Source organism: Aphidius gifuensis, linkage group LG1 (assembly GCF_014905175.1).
Source record: "Aphidius gifuensis isolate YNYX2018 linkage group LG1, ASM1490517v1, whole genome shotgun sequence".
Classification (NCBI taxonomy): domain Eukaryota; kingdom Metazoa; phylum Arthropoda; class Insecta; order Hymenoptera; family Braconidae; genus Aphidius; species Aphidius gifuensis.
The window spans coordinates 674,740-689,242 of NC_057788.1; the positions used below are offsets into that span (position 1 = coordinate 674,740).

Consider the following 14,503-nt stretch of genomic DNA (forward strand, 5'->3'; position numbering starts at 1 on the left):
TCAACATGAAAAATTGAATTTAGCAAACTCTTAAGATTTTTATAACATCAAACAAGTATAATTAAAATTTTCAATGATAAAATGCAAAAAAAAAATCATAAAATTTCTAATCAAAATATTAAATTTAAAAAATTTTAAATATAATTATAGTATAAAATAAAACCCGCAAGTGTTCAAGAAACATGAAAATAACTTGTGAATGTATGTGTGCAATAGTAAAAAAAAGCCGAAAAGTTCTAATAATAAAATCGAAAATCGCTCGGCTGACTTAAATCTTTGTCGCGAGTTCATCCAAAGTGTCGTCACGTTAAATCCCAGTCCGACGAAAAAAAAAAAAAAAAAAAACATAATAATAAATATTACAATTGAAAAAAGATAAAAGAAATAATTATAGCCAAAAAAAATTTGATAACAGTAATTTTTTAAAATGAAATAAAAATAATACTTGCAATGAAAAATATTAGTCAAGTCTAAATAAAGCTGGAACACTCGTTGCGAAAAGAAAAAAGAAAGAAAGAAAAAAAAAGGCTAATGTGGCAAAAATAGTGGGTTGTAAATCAGTGTATACGAATAAGAGTGTTTAAAGAAAAAATAAACATTTAAGATTAGAAAAAAAGAAAGAATAAAAATAAATATAAAAAAATAACTAAAAAAATCATGGTTGAACTCGAAGCAGTAGATTGCAGTGTATCATCAACCAGCACAGTGCAAGCGAATCAAAAATTTTCACTTTTAAAATGGTTTAAACGTACATCAACAAAATCAATATCATACAATGATAATGATAGATTAACAACAGATACAAATTATTTTTCAAGTTGTGATAGTGTTGATACATTTTACAGTACAACAACAGTACGTAGTTTTGATTTTCATACTGGACAAATAAATGGAAATAATAGTAATAATATCATTAATTTAGATGAAAAAAATAATAGAAAAATTGGTCCATTTGGTACTGGTGCTGTTAAAATTATTGATAATGATAAATTATTTTTAACAAAAACATTACCAGCAAATGTATTATCAAAAGAACGTGATATTACTGCTCGTTATTCATTACAAAATTGTACAACATCATTTAGTTCATGTGGTAATGTTAGATATCATTATGAAAATAATAAATTAATAAATAATCGTGATAATAATATTAAACGTGTTCATGTTAGAGGAAAAAGAAAAGCACCAAGTCCACCAATTATTAATAATCAAAAAAATTACATTTCTAAAGATAATAAAATAAAAGATATATCTAGTTGGAAAAAAAAAAGAAGACAAGCACCAAAACCACCAGATACATGCAAAATTAATAAACAAATATTATTATTACAAAGCAATGATGATGAAAATAAATTAATAGTAAATAAATTGGATTTTAAAAATGATAAATATTATGATAATTTAAAGCCTAATATTGTTGATGAAAATATTGATGAAAAAAAAAATAAATTAACAACTAATTTACAGCTAGATGATGATAATGATGATGATGATATTGATGGAAAAAAAAATATAAAAATTGATAAGGAATTATTGGATGATGGTGATGATGGTGATGATGAAAATATAAAAAAAATTTCAGATCAACAACAAGTAATATGTAATGATACACTTGTATTACAAGGTGGTTTATTGTTATCAAAAAAAAATACAAGGCTAACACCACCAACAACATCAACAACATTGTCATTGAATAAAAAATTTAATCAATCATCAACAGCAATGCCGAGACCGTGGTACAAAAGATCTGTGTTTGAACAGAAAGATGATGTTACAGCGGCAACGACATCCAAGTCATCAACAAATGAAGGATCATTACGTAATTTTTTTTATCGTTCATTTGATAAAAATACAACTGATGATAAAAAAAAAGATATTAAAAGAAAATCTGGTTTATCAATATTAATGAATATCAGTGAATTGGACAAAGAAGCTGCGGCAATTGTGCAAGAAGAACAAGCAAGATCACGAGCTGAAATGTTACTTAAATCATCAAACAATGATAACACTGAGATTAATAAAAATGATCATAAAAATGTTGTACAAGATATTGTTATATCAAATATTGAAAATTCACCGAGAAAAGGTACACGTGCATTGATATCAAAATTTAATGCTATTGGTAATAAAACAAAAGTTAATGTCAATACAAATTTTTTAAAACGTAATGAAATTATAGAAGATAATAAAGTTGATGATAAAAATAAAAAATATGAATCAATATTTGAAATAAAAAAAACAAATAAAGATTTAACAAAATATTTTACTGGGAAACAACAAATTGATAATGATAAAATTTCACTTGATTATGATGATAAAAAAAAAACTCCAAGTCCAAATTTAAATGATAAATTAAAAATAGCACGTAATAAATTTTTTAATGATTTAAAATTAAAAAATACACAAGTATCAATAACACCAATGAGCAATGATGATTTAATAATTCAACAAGATCATTCAGAAGCTAGTTGTAGTGATCAAAATATATCAAGTATAAATTTAAAAAAAAAATCATCAACAACAGACAATGACACAACAAAAATGACAATTGAAAATGTTGCTAGTTGTAGTGGAAGTGCAACAATACAGCGTCAATTTACAAATATATTTGAATCAATTGATAAACCATTTATGACAAAAAAAAGCTCATTGATTGATAAAAAATTAAAAAGTTCAACGACAAATCAAGTTGTTGATATTTTGGTTCATGCTGAACAAGAACAAAGTCAAAATGAAAAAATAAAAACAAAAATTATTCATAGCAATAATAATAGTAACAATGATCGTGTTAATGATTTAAAAGAAATGTTGAAAGAAATGAAACATTCATTGCCAAAAAGACAAAAACAAATGAAAATTAATGGCAAACCAAATGAGCCAATTGTTGTTGATGTTAAAATAAATAATAAATGTGATTATAAATTTCCAGAACGACAAAAAGTATCATCTGGTGTACAAACAAGTGGTAACATACGTAAAATTGATAAGCCAAGCAATCATTGTCATACAAATGATTTTTCAAATCCAGTTAAATCTGTCTCGTCAACTGGAACAATTGGTAAAAAATTTCATTTAATGAGACCACGTGAATTTGCTGCAATTGAAGCAATCCTAACAAATAATACTAATAATAATAAAAATAATAAAGACGATAATACATATGCAAATGTTATTGAAAAATCAATTTATGCAAATGCTGTTGTTTTACCAGCAAGAAATCATCGTGTTATTCCAGTGCCTGGTAATATTGTCAATTCAACAGGTAAAGAAAAATATCCAGAACCACCAGAAGTTATAAGAAGTTCAAAGTTGAATAAAAAATTAATTAAAAAAGATGCTGTTGATGATGATGATGATGATGACGGTAAGTTTCAAGTTCATTGTCCGTTTTAGTTTTACGATTTAATTTTCTATTTTTTTAAGTGAGTATTTGAGTGAGTTTTGTCGTGGTGTGATTCATAGCATCTATTTTTAAATCTTTTTTTATGAATCAGTTGGTGTCGTTGAATATTCTGTCTACTTGCTTGCTAAATATCTCCCACTGAATAATATTTACTTTTTATGTTTTACATGTATTATATTTCATCGCTTTTTTTTACTTTTTTTTAAAAATTATTTTTATCTTTTATAACTCTTTTGATGACAATACATCATGAACTAAAATTTCTTGAAACATGGTAACAACGAAATTATCAAAGTTGTAAAAACTATGTAGAGATTATATTGTTAATGAAAAAATAAAAATAAAAATATTTCAGGATAATTTTGTTTAGATGTTCTTTAAATATTAGAAGAATAATTTCATTGAGAAATATTTTTTTTAACAATGATACTCTCCTGGCAAAAAGTACTGAATTTGGAAAAATTATAAAATCGAAAAAAAAAATGAAAATAAGTGAAATTAAATTTCGAAATTTTTAGAACAATCATATTTTGGTGTTGTTTAAATATTAGAAACTTAATTTCATGAAACTTTTACTTGGAAATATTTTTTTAAACAAAAATTATTTCTACAGAAAAAAAAACTAATTCGAAAAAAATTTCGAAATTTAAAAAAACAAATTTAATTTCTCTAACTTATAGAATAATTATTTTCTTATTGTCATTACAATATTTTAACAATAATTTTATAAAATTTTAAACTATAAAAATATAATAATAATAATAATAATAATAATAATAAATTTGTTATTTTATTTTTTTACATCTCAACAAAGTCAATGAAATTAAAAGTTTATTGAGAGATTTTATAGACAATTACTAAAACTATTTAAAAACAAATAAATTATCACATTTATTTAAAGATCATAAAATTTTTTTCTCATCATAAAAACTTTTCTCATTATTGTCTTTCTCATTTCGAAATTAATGGTTTGTTTTATTACATTATTTTCTTTTTTTTTTTTTATTAAACAAAACGTATAAAATTTGATACGTTGGATCCTTTTCAGTTGATGAGAAAGCAGAAACAATGGAACAGAAAATGAACACACTGGCTGTAAATCGACTTTTAAAACGCCTTGAGGCTGCAATTGCTTCTGGTAATCATCAACTGGCATCTGGCTTAGCCAAGGATTTGGCTAAACTCAAAATTCAATGCTCAGTTGTTAGACAAAAAAAAATAAAAGAACATGAAATTTTTAATGTTGACATGTATATTGAAGATAGATTAGCACATCAAGGACCAATTCCACTTCAGGTAAATAATCATTTCAATTATTTATTATAAAATTCTGTTGATTTTCTTCAAACCCCTACATTAATTCTACAATAATTTCAAATCCATTTATTCTATTTTTAAAAATTGTTTAAATAAAAAATATTTAAAATATATTCAAGAAAATAACCAACATAATTTGTTACTAAAAAATAGAAAATCAATATTTAAAAATTTATAAATTACAGTTGGAATCCACAATGACAATATCACAACTAAAAGAAAAAATATTTAATGAATTTGAAATACCAGTAAACGTCCAACGTTGGATAATTGGTAGAAAACTTGCAGACAATAATGAAACAACCCTAGAAGATCTTCAGCTTGTCGAAGGACTACCAATATTTCTCTACCTCATTGCACCAGGTTAAAAAAATTTTTTAACAACTTGAAATGAATTAAATGAATATATAATGATAATTAATATTTTTAAAATTAGTATTTCAGATCGGGGAAAGAGCAAGAGTTAATAATAAAATAAAATCCGAAATAATGAGAATTGATGATGATAAAAAATTGGAATATAAAGTTGATAATAATAAAAAAAAAAATATTAAATTGGTTAATAATAAATCATCATCAAGTGATGAGGATAATGTTAATAATGTTAATAAAATAAAACATGTTAATATTGATAAACAAATAATTCAAGATAAAATAATAACAAAGGATGATATTAATGATAAATTTGGTTTGAATAATAAAAGTGATAATGAAGAGAAGGAAAAAAAAGAACAAGAAGAGAAAGAAGAGGAAGAGGAAGGTGCTGTTGGTTTAGTTGATAATATACGAATGGAACAATACAATGAATTAATAATGTTGGAAAATTGTGTACTTGTACCAAATACTAAATCCATTGAATGTCCAATTTGTTTTATGATTTATGAAGCCGGTGAGGGTGTTGTACTTCGTGATTGTCTACATACATTCTGCAGGTTATTATTCATTTTTTTTTTTTTCTTTAATTAGTGTTATTTGCTTGGTTTTATTAAATTTTTTTCAATTATTTATTTTTTAGAGGATGCATTGAAAGCACTATTCGCTATTGTGGTGAAGCTGAAGTCAAGTGTCCATATATGGACTCGGATTATACATGCGAGGCAACTCTTCAAGAACGTGAAATTAAAGCGGTAAAATTTTAATTGTATAATTTTATTAAAATTTGATTGTTTAAAAAATACTTTCAAGTAATATTTTCATGAGGATTATTAAATTTCAATTAATTTTTTTCTTTTATTATTGAGCTTTTTATGAAATTATAAAAGATAATAAAGTTGATGATAAAAATAAAAAATATAAATCAATATTAGAAATAAAAAAAACAAATAAAGATTTAACAAAATATTTTACTGGGAAACAACAAATTGATAATGATAAAATTTCACTTGATTATGATGATAAAAAAAAAACTCCAAGTCCAAATTTAAATGATAAATTAAAAATAGCACGTAATAAATTTTTTAATGATTTAAAATTAAAAAATACACAAGCATCAATAACACAAATGAGCAATGATGATTTAATAATTCAACAAGATCATTCAGAAGCTAGTTGTAGTGATCAAAATATATCAAGTATAAATTTTAAAAAAAAACCATCAACAACAGACAATGACACAACAAAAATAACAATTGAAAATGTTGCTAGTTGTAGTGGAAGTGCAACAATACAGCGTCAATTTACAAATATATTTGAATCAATTGATAAACCATTTATGACAAAAAAAAGCTCATTGATTGATAAAAAATTAAAAAGTTCAACGACAAATCAAGTTGTTGATATTTTAGTTCATGCTGAACAAGAATAACAAATAAAAACAAATTTATAATTTATTTTCAGATTGTTGATTCACAAGTCTACGAAAAACACCTGGCAAAATCAGTATCACAAGCTGAAAATAATGCTGGTCACCATGCATTTCATTGTAAAACACCAGATTGTCCTGGCTGGTGTATTTATGATGACAATGTTAATAGCTTCAATTGTCCAGTATGTTCAAAAATAAATTGTCTAACTTGTCGTGTTGTTCACGAGGGTAAAAATTGTTGGGAATATCAAGAAGATGTTAGTCTATCAAAAGACACTGATAAAGAATCAAAAAAAACAGCAGCAATGTTAACAGATATGCTTGAACGAGGTGAAGCAATGTCATGTCCAACTTGTGATGTTGTATTGATGAAGAAATGGGGATGTGATTGGCTTCGTTGTTCAATGTGCAAAACCGAAATTTGTTGGGTCACCAAAGGACCACGTTGGGGACCTCTTGTAAGTTCATCATTTAGCTATTTGGCTATTTTTCTTTTTTTACTAAAATTATATAAATTTTATTTTCATATTTTTCAAGGGAAAAGGAGATACATCAGGTGGCTGCAGATGCGGTGAAAATAAAATCAAGTGTCATCCTCAATGCAATTATTGCCACTAATAATTATTTATTTTTATTATTATTTTTATTAATAATAAATAATAATAATATAAAATTTTTATCTTTTGAAATATTATTATATATCATTTTACTTTTCATTCAATTGATATAAATTATTATTTTAAATTAAATTTAAACTTTGTGTTATGATTTTATGAAAAATAAATTTTTTTTTTTAAATAATAATTGTATGAATTTAGTTGAATATTTAATCGAAACAATTGAGAAAAAATTTCTAACGCATATTTTCAGTGTTTCGATTTTATTTTTATTTTTTTGTTTACTATTTCTCTGACACGCCAATTTGAACTTGTTGATTCAAGCTCTAGACCGGTTTCTCCCTCTCTTTCTTAGAAAACAAAATATAATAAATTAAGGTTAGATTGATGTGTCGCACTGCCTCGCACTTACAAAGGCTCAATACCGATTAAAGAAAAGTTTTATTATTAAAAATAAATCCCAGTTATTATTTGTTTAAAAAAAAAATGGAAAATAATTATAATGATGGTGATGATGATGATGATGAAGTAACAATAATTAAAGTTGTGAATAATAGTGTTGTTATTGATGAAAATCAGCAACAAGTGAATGATGAAATTGGAAATAATTTTGATGTTGATGAAAATCAACAACAATTAAATGATGAAATTGAAAATAACGTTGACATTGATGAAAATCAACAACAAGTAAATAATGAAATTGAAAACAACGTGGATGAACACCGTGGGGAAAATCAACAAGATGAAAATAATTATCATAATACATCTGGAAATGAAGAGTATGATCAAATGGTGCTGCTTCAAAGTTACGATATCGTGCCAAATGTTGAAGACATAACATGTCCAATATGTATGGATGTTTATGGACCAGCAGAAGCTGTTGTTCTCAAAGATTGTCTTCATTCATTTTGCTGGTAATTAATTTAATAATACATTTTATTTTTCTCGATCAAAATAAATACATGTTTATATATTTTTTTTTAAGGGATTGTTTGCAAAACACAATTCAACATTCAGAAACACCAGAAGTACGTTGTCCATTTGTTGGTGATGTGAGTGCTTGTGAATCAAATCTACGTGAACGAGAAATTAAAGCAGTAAATATATTTTTAATTTAATTTAATTTACTTTGTTGTTTAATTTGTTGGTTAATTGTAAACAAAAATTTTATTACAGTTGGTAAGCCCAGAAGAATTTGAAAAACATTTGGCTAAATCAGTAACACTTGCTGAAAATAAAGCTGGTAAAAGTAGCTTTCATTGTCAAACACCAAATTGTCCATACTGGTGTTTTGTTGATGATAATAATGGTGATTTTATTTGTACAATTTGTAATAAAACAAATTGTTTAAAATGTCAAGGTGTACATGATGGTAAAACATGTGAAGAATATCAAACAGAAATTCAGGCAGCAAGTGCAAGTAATACTGATGCAAAAATGAGTGATGATAGTATTAAAGAAATGTTGAAAAATGGTACAGCAATGAATTGTACTACTTGTAATGCTGTTTTGCAAAAAATAAGTGGATGTGATCACATAACTTGTGCTGCATGTAAAAGTCACTTGAATTGGCGTGGTATTGGATCAGCATATTGGCAAAAACGTCATGGCAAAATTGCTACACCAAATCATAGAGGCGTTATGTCAAACGCTGAAAGAGCAAGAATGACAAGAATGAATAATATGCTACGTCATCACATTGATAATGTTGACAGACGAATTGAAACATTAAATAGTGGTGTAATGATAGCAAATGTTGTTCCACATGCGTCACATCAAACAGGAAATATTATAAGACCAGTAAGACTCAATAATACACCACCAACTTTCAATCAACTTGGCAATGCTGGTGGACCAATTGGTCTTCCAATTCGTGGACCAGTTGGTCTTCCAATTCGTGGACCAGTTGGTCTTCCAATTCATGGACCAGTTGGTCTTCCAATTCATGGACCAGTTGGTCTTCCAATTCGTGGACCAATTGGTCTTCCAATTCATGGACCAGTTGGTCTTCCAATTCATAGACCAGTTGGTCTTCCAATTCGTGGACCAATACGAGCAAGAGATGAAGGAACACGATTCAATGCTAGAGATACCAGTGAACCATATTGATCATTTTAAAAATAAAATATCATTTGATATAATTATGTGATTGTCTAAATTGTTTTTAATAAAAATCATCAATATATTTTAAAATATCATATTGCTAGTTATTTTAATTATTAAACTGGTATTTTAAAAAATTACTCAATTTAAATATAAATGTATGACATTTTTTTTTTTTCTATTCATAAATCTTTTTACTATTAAATATGTTTAATTATATTTTAATAATAATTTTGTAAACAAATAAAATATTTTTTTTTTCATTTCAATAAATAATCGTGATTGTTTTTTAATTTGGTTTTTGATTTTTTGGTTGTTTTAAAAATTATTTATATTTTTTTTTCAATGTAAGAAAATATGTTGGGGATTATTTTAGGGATATCGTGCCACTGTGGCTATATTTCAACCATGTCCATGTGGACTCTCGTTAAAATTAAGACTATTAACGCTTATTATTTATCAGTTATTTAAGTTTGATAACACAAACATTGATATACTAAATTTTTTAAATCAATATCTCTCTGTATGTGCCCTCAAATAACTAATTTACAATTTTTATAATAAAAAAAAATGATTTAAAGAAAAAAAAAAAATTAAATATTATGAAAATAAAAATACATATTTTAATGAATAATAATAATAAAAACAATTCATTTTTTTTTTCTGCCCCCACGTTTAAAATTTATATAGTTGTCAATTGTATGTTTTTTGCTTATTCCTAAATGTGCCAGAGCCTTACCACCAATATTTCTGGCAGCATTTAGATCACGGTTCCATGTGATTTTACAATACATAGGGACAAAAACAGTATCGATGGCCATGTGTTGATACAACTAATTGCTGAAAACAGACACTGCAGTTTTGTGTGGTAAGATATTCATCTACACGTACAACAGTAACGTCCTCCATTTTCAGCATTTTTCTTTCAATTTTCAATAATGGTGGATGTCGATACCCTTTAATAACTTGCATCATTTTTGATTGTTCTCCGAATCTACTTCGGTAATAGAACGTTCGGAAATATTTCTCCGCGAAAAAAAACACACGCGGAGAAACATGTGAAAAAAATAATTTTACCGCGGGGAAATTTTTCCAAAATCAACGACAAGGAGAAAATTTTTCCACTCATTTCTCCGCATGGGTCAATTTGGGAGAAATTCGGAGTAATCGCGGAGAAATTCGGAGTAACCGTGGAGAAATTCGGAGTAATCACGGAGAAATTCGGAAAAATATTTTCACCAGGGATGATAAATAAAATATACAATTGTTTTATCTTTTTGTTATTATTATTTTTCAAATTAATTTTTTTTTTGTGTTATTACAAATTCCAAAGATTAATTTTTCTGGAAATCAGAAAATCATTAAAATTGTCAGAATCAAATAATAGAAGATCAACCAGACAATCAAGTCGTATGCAACAACAAAAAGTACCAAGACGAAAATCATCATCATCACCATCACCACCACCACCACTACTAAAACGACCCAAATATTTGGACATCGTAGATCCAGATACTGATGATGAAAATGATGATACCATCACAAGTCCTGCTTTATCTCAAAATTTACATGATAATCATACAATCAATAAATTATCACAAGAATTAAAAAAACTCAGTCAATCTGATGAAATTGCCAATAAAATGGATTGTGATTATGAAGATGATATAGAATTATTATATCATGAAATTGATAAAATTGAAAAAAAAACAAGATACTGGTAAAGCTGATAATGTTATTGTCAAAAAACAAAGAAGTGAATCGTCAACATCATTAAGTCAAGCAAGGTAAATAATAATAATAATAATAATAATAAAAAATAATAAATTTTTTATAATAATAAAATAAATTTTTTAGTAAAACATCATGGGTTGAAGTGTGTTTATCACAAGAAAATACTACACAAGCAGACAACACAACAAATTTAACAACAAGTGATTTAAATGTTGATGTGATTGCTTGTAATACAACAACGACAACACCCTGGTCAAAATATTTCTCCGAATTTCTCCGCGATTACCCTGAATTTCTCCCAAATTGACCCATGCGGAGGAATGAGTGGAGAAATTTTCTCCTCGTCGTTTATTTCGGAAGAATTTCTCCGCTGTAAAATTATTTTTTTCCCATGTTCCTCCGCGTGTGTTTTTTATTGCGGAGAAATATTTCCGAACGTTTCTCCGCCTAAGTCGATTCGGAGAAAATTTTGATACCTTTCTCTCCTTATTTCTCCGCATGGGTCAATTTGGGAGAAATTCGGTGTAATTGCGGAGAAATTTAGGAGATATCGCGGGACGCGGAGAAATATTTTCACCAGGGATATTTGAAATATAAAAAAAACATTAAAATATTAATTTATTTGTGTAACAAAAATTAAAATGTTTTATCTTTTATTTTTTTATATTTTTTTTATTTTATAATAATCGTGATTATTTTTTAATTTGGTTTTTGATTTTTTGGTTGTTTTAAAAATTATTTATATTTTTTTTTCAATGTAAGAAAATAAGTTGAAGATTATTTTTATCAATTTTTTATCATGACGCGCCACTGTGGGATTCCCAGCACAGTGACCTTCAACTGTTAGTTGAGTTAAAAAAAAAAAACAAAAATAAAAACAGAACCAGTAAATGTAATCAACAAATGATCCTTTGTTTGTATAAAAAAAAAAAAAAATACATATTGTTTATAATTATTGTTGAACAATAATTGTGTATAAAAAAAAATTTATTTATAAATTAAATACCTAAATGTAATTATTTTTATAGTGATATTTTTTGTGACTAAAAAAATAGTTGTTTAGTGAAAATAAATGACAGCAAGATGACACCAGAAATAAAAAAAATAAAGCTTCAGGTAAATTAAATTTCTAATTTTAATTGTAATTATTGTTGTTAAATTAAAATTAATTATTTACAAGAAAAACAAACATGTTATTTTTCTAAAATCATGTTTTTTTCTGTTTTTTATTTGACAATTAATTTTATATCTAAATTTTAATATTTTAATTTAGCAACTACTACCAACGACACTCGGTGAATTGAAGAAAAAAATATCACAAGAGTATGAACTATCAACAAATGTTCAAAATTGGTTTGTAGGAAAAAAAGTAAACAATAATGATGAAAATACAACAATCAACGAGCTGACAAATTTTGGAAAAAATTCACTGTATCTATTTGTCTCTGCCCCAGGTGAAAAAACAAAAGCCAACAATTAAAAAAAAATATTCTTTATATTTTTTATAAATCTATTGTTAATTTTTAATCAATATTTTTAGTTGTTGAAATTAATGATGCCAATGAAGAAGAAGATCATGTCAAAACTGTTTTAATTGAGTCAAATAATTTAGTTAATGTTGAGGATCCTGATATTGAAAAAAACGATGTCAATGATGACTCGATTGTTGTAGAAGAAGAAGAAGAAGAAGTTAAAATTATTGCCAATGAAATAGTCGAAGAAATAAATCTAGATGATTTCGAAATACAAGATAATGAAGTTGAAACAATTCAAGATGATAAAATAAAAGAATATGATGAATTAATGTTGCTTCAAAGTTGTGATATTGTGCCAAATGTTGATGACATAACATGTCCAATATGTCTGGATGTTTATGGACCAGCTGAAGCTGTTGTTCTTCAAGATTGTCTTCATACATTTTGCTGGACTTGTTTGCAAAATACGATTCAACATTCTGATACACCTGATGTATCATGTCCATTTATGAGTGAAGATAATAGTACCTGTGATTCTCATTTACGTCAACGAGAAATTAAAGCAGTAAATTTTATTTTATTTTTAAACCATTGCTAATAATTATTTCCTATCTGTTTATTTATTTATATACTTTATTTGATTTTAGCTGGTAAGCCCAGAGATCTTTGAAAAACACTTGGCAAAATCAGTAACACTTGCTGAAAATAAAGCTGGCAAAAGTGCTTTTCATTGTCAAACACCAAATTGTACAAATTGGTGTTTTATTGGCGAAGATGATGTTGAATTTCCTTGTGGAATTTGTAATAAAAAAAATTGCTTAAAATGTCGTGTTATGCATGATGGACTAAATTGTTATGATTATCAAGAAAAATTAAGAATGTCCAAAGAACCAAATGGCGAGTCATTAAAAACTGAAAATATGTTGAAAGAAATGCTTGAGAAAAGAAAACTCATGAAGTGTCCAGTTTGTGAGGTAATGTTAACAAAAATTGCTGGATGTGATTCAATTGTTTGCTCAATTTGTCGAACAGAACTGTGCTGGCCAACAAAAGGGACTCGTTGGGGACCTCAAGTAAATATATTTTTTATTAACAAATAAATTATTTATTCTCTAGACCTAATTATTAATTATTATTTTTTGTGCCATCAGGGTAAAGGTGATACTTCGGGTGGTTGTCGTTGTGGAGTAAACGGAAAAAAATGTCATGTAAATTGTGGCAATTGTCATTAATATTTTCCTCACCTTTTTTCTTCATTTAAAAAAAAAAAAAGATATATCATAAATTAAACTACGACATTGATTGTTGATAGTAAAATTTAAAATGATAAAATAAATATCCTGATAATACATTGAAACATTTAATTATTATTTAATTAATTTTAGAGATTTTTTTTTCTACTCCAAAACGTAAAGTTTGGTGCGAACTTTAAGGGCACTCTAGAATAGCAATGCCAAGTAAATAAACGCAGTAATTTATCATTATTTTGCTAATAAAATTATTAGAAATATTATTAGAATAAATAAAGAATAGAAAAATAGACACATACATTTTGTAGAGCAGTGTGAAAATACAACAAATGATACAGCTTTTCAACAGCAATTGATAACAGGCAATCTTTGATAAACTCCTAAAAATATTCAAGTAATTTATCCCAATTAATATTTTTTTAAATTTGTAAATAATTATTAAAAAGTTAAAATAAGATATAGAAAGATTAAGATTACATACATTACGAGAAAAAATAAAAAATACATTGGACATTTTTCAGCATTGAAAAAATTGAGTAATTATTACTTTGATCGATAATCACTTCAACAGTGAACCGTAATTTTATAAATTCAAATATTTCAATTCATTCGCTTTTAAAAAATATTGATTAAATACAAAAACTATAATGTTAAAACTTTGGAATAAGTCATTATTTTTTTTACGAGTCATAAAAAAATTTTTGAGTCGCCATTTTACCCCTTTCATAGTGCCAAGTAAGTCACATAACCATTGTCTAATGGACAAAAATTTTAATAATAATAAAAACCCTCAAACATTT

The 14,503-nt window shown here is 26.1% G+C and overlaps 3 protein-coding genes across 3 annotated transcripts; all 3 read left to right on the forward strand.

The window, feature by feature from the left end:
* Positions 1-366: 366 nt before the first annotated feature.
* Positions 367-7,164, forward strand: LOC122860691 (uncharacterized protein PF11_0213-like). Its single transcript, XM_044164609.1, has 7 exons — positions 367-3,364; positions 4,452-4,699; positions 4,906-5,083; positions 5,157-5,652; positions 5,736-5,847; positions 6,557-6,982; positions 7,062-7,164. The coding sequence occupies exons 1-7, from the start codon at positions 658-660 to the stop codon at positions 7,140-7,142; spliced, it is 4,248 nt and encodes a 1,415-aa protein (XP_044020544.1). The 5' UTR covers positions 367-657; the 3' UTR covers positions 7,143-7,164.
* A 185-nt stretch (positions 7,165-7,349) lies between these two features.
* LOC122860692 (uncharacterized protein DDB_G0292642-like) lies at positions 7,350-9,521 on the forward strand. The gene is made up of 3 exons (XM_044164610.1): positions 7,350-8,055; positions 8,127-8,238; positions 8,318-9,521. The coding sequence occupies exons 1-3, from the start codon at positions 7,628-7,630 to the stop codon at positions 9,248-9,250; spliced, it is 1,473 nt and encodes a 490-aa protein (XP_044020545.1). The 5' UTR covers positions 7,350-7,627; the 3' UTR covers positions 9,251-9,521.
* A 1,406-nt stretch (positions 9,522-10,927) lies between these two features.
* On the forward strand, positions 10,928-13,685 carry LOC122847792 (ranBP-type and C3HC4-type zinc finger-containing protein 1-like). Its single transcript, XM_044145647.1, has 7 exons — positions 10,928-11,031; positions 11,102-11,230; positions 12,034-12,094; positions 12,252-12,432; positions 12,519-13,018; positions 13,101-13,526; positions 13,605-13,685. The coding sequence occupies exons 1-7, from the start codon at positions 10,928-10,930 to the stop codon at positions 13,683-13,685; spliced, it is 1,482 nt and encodes a 493-aa protein (XP_044001582.1).
* The last annotated feature ends 818 nt before the right edge of the window (positions 13,686-14,503 follow it).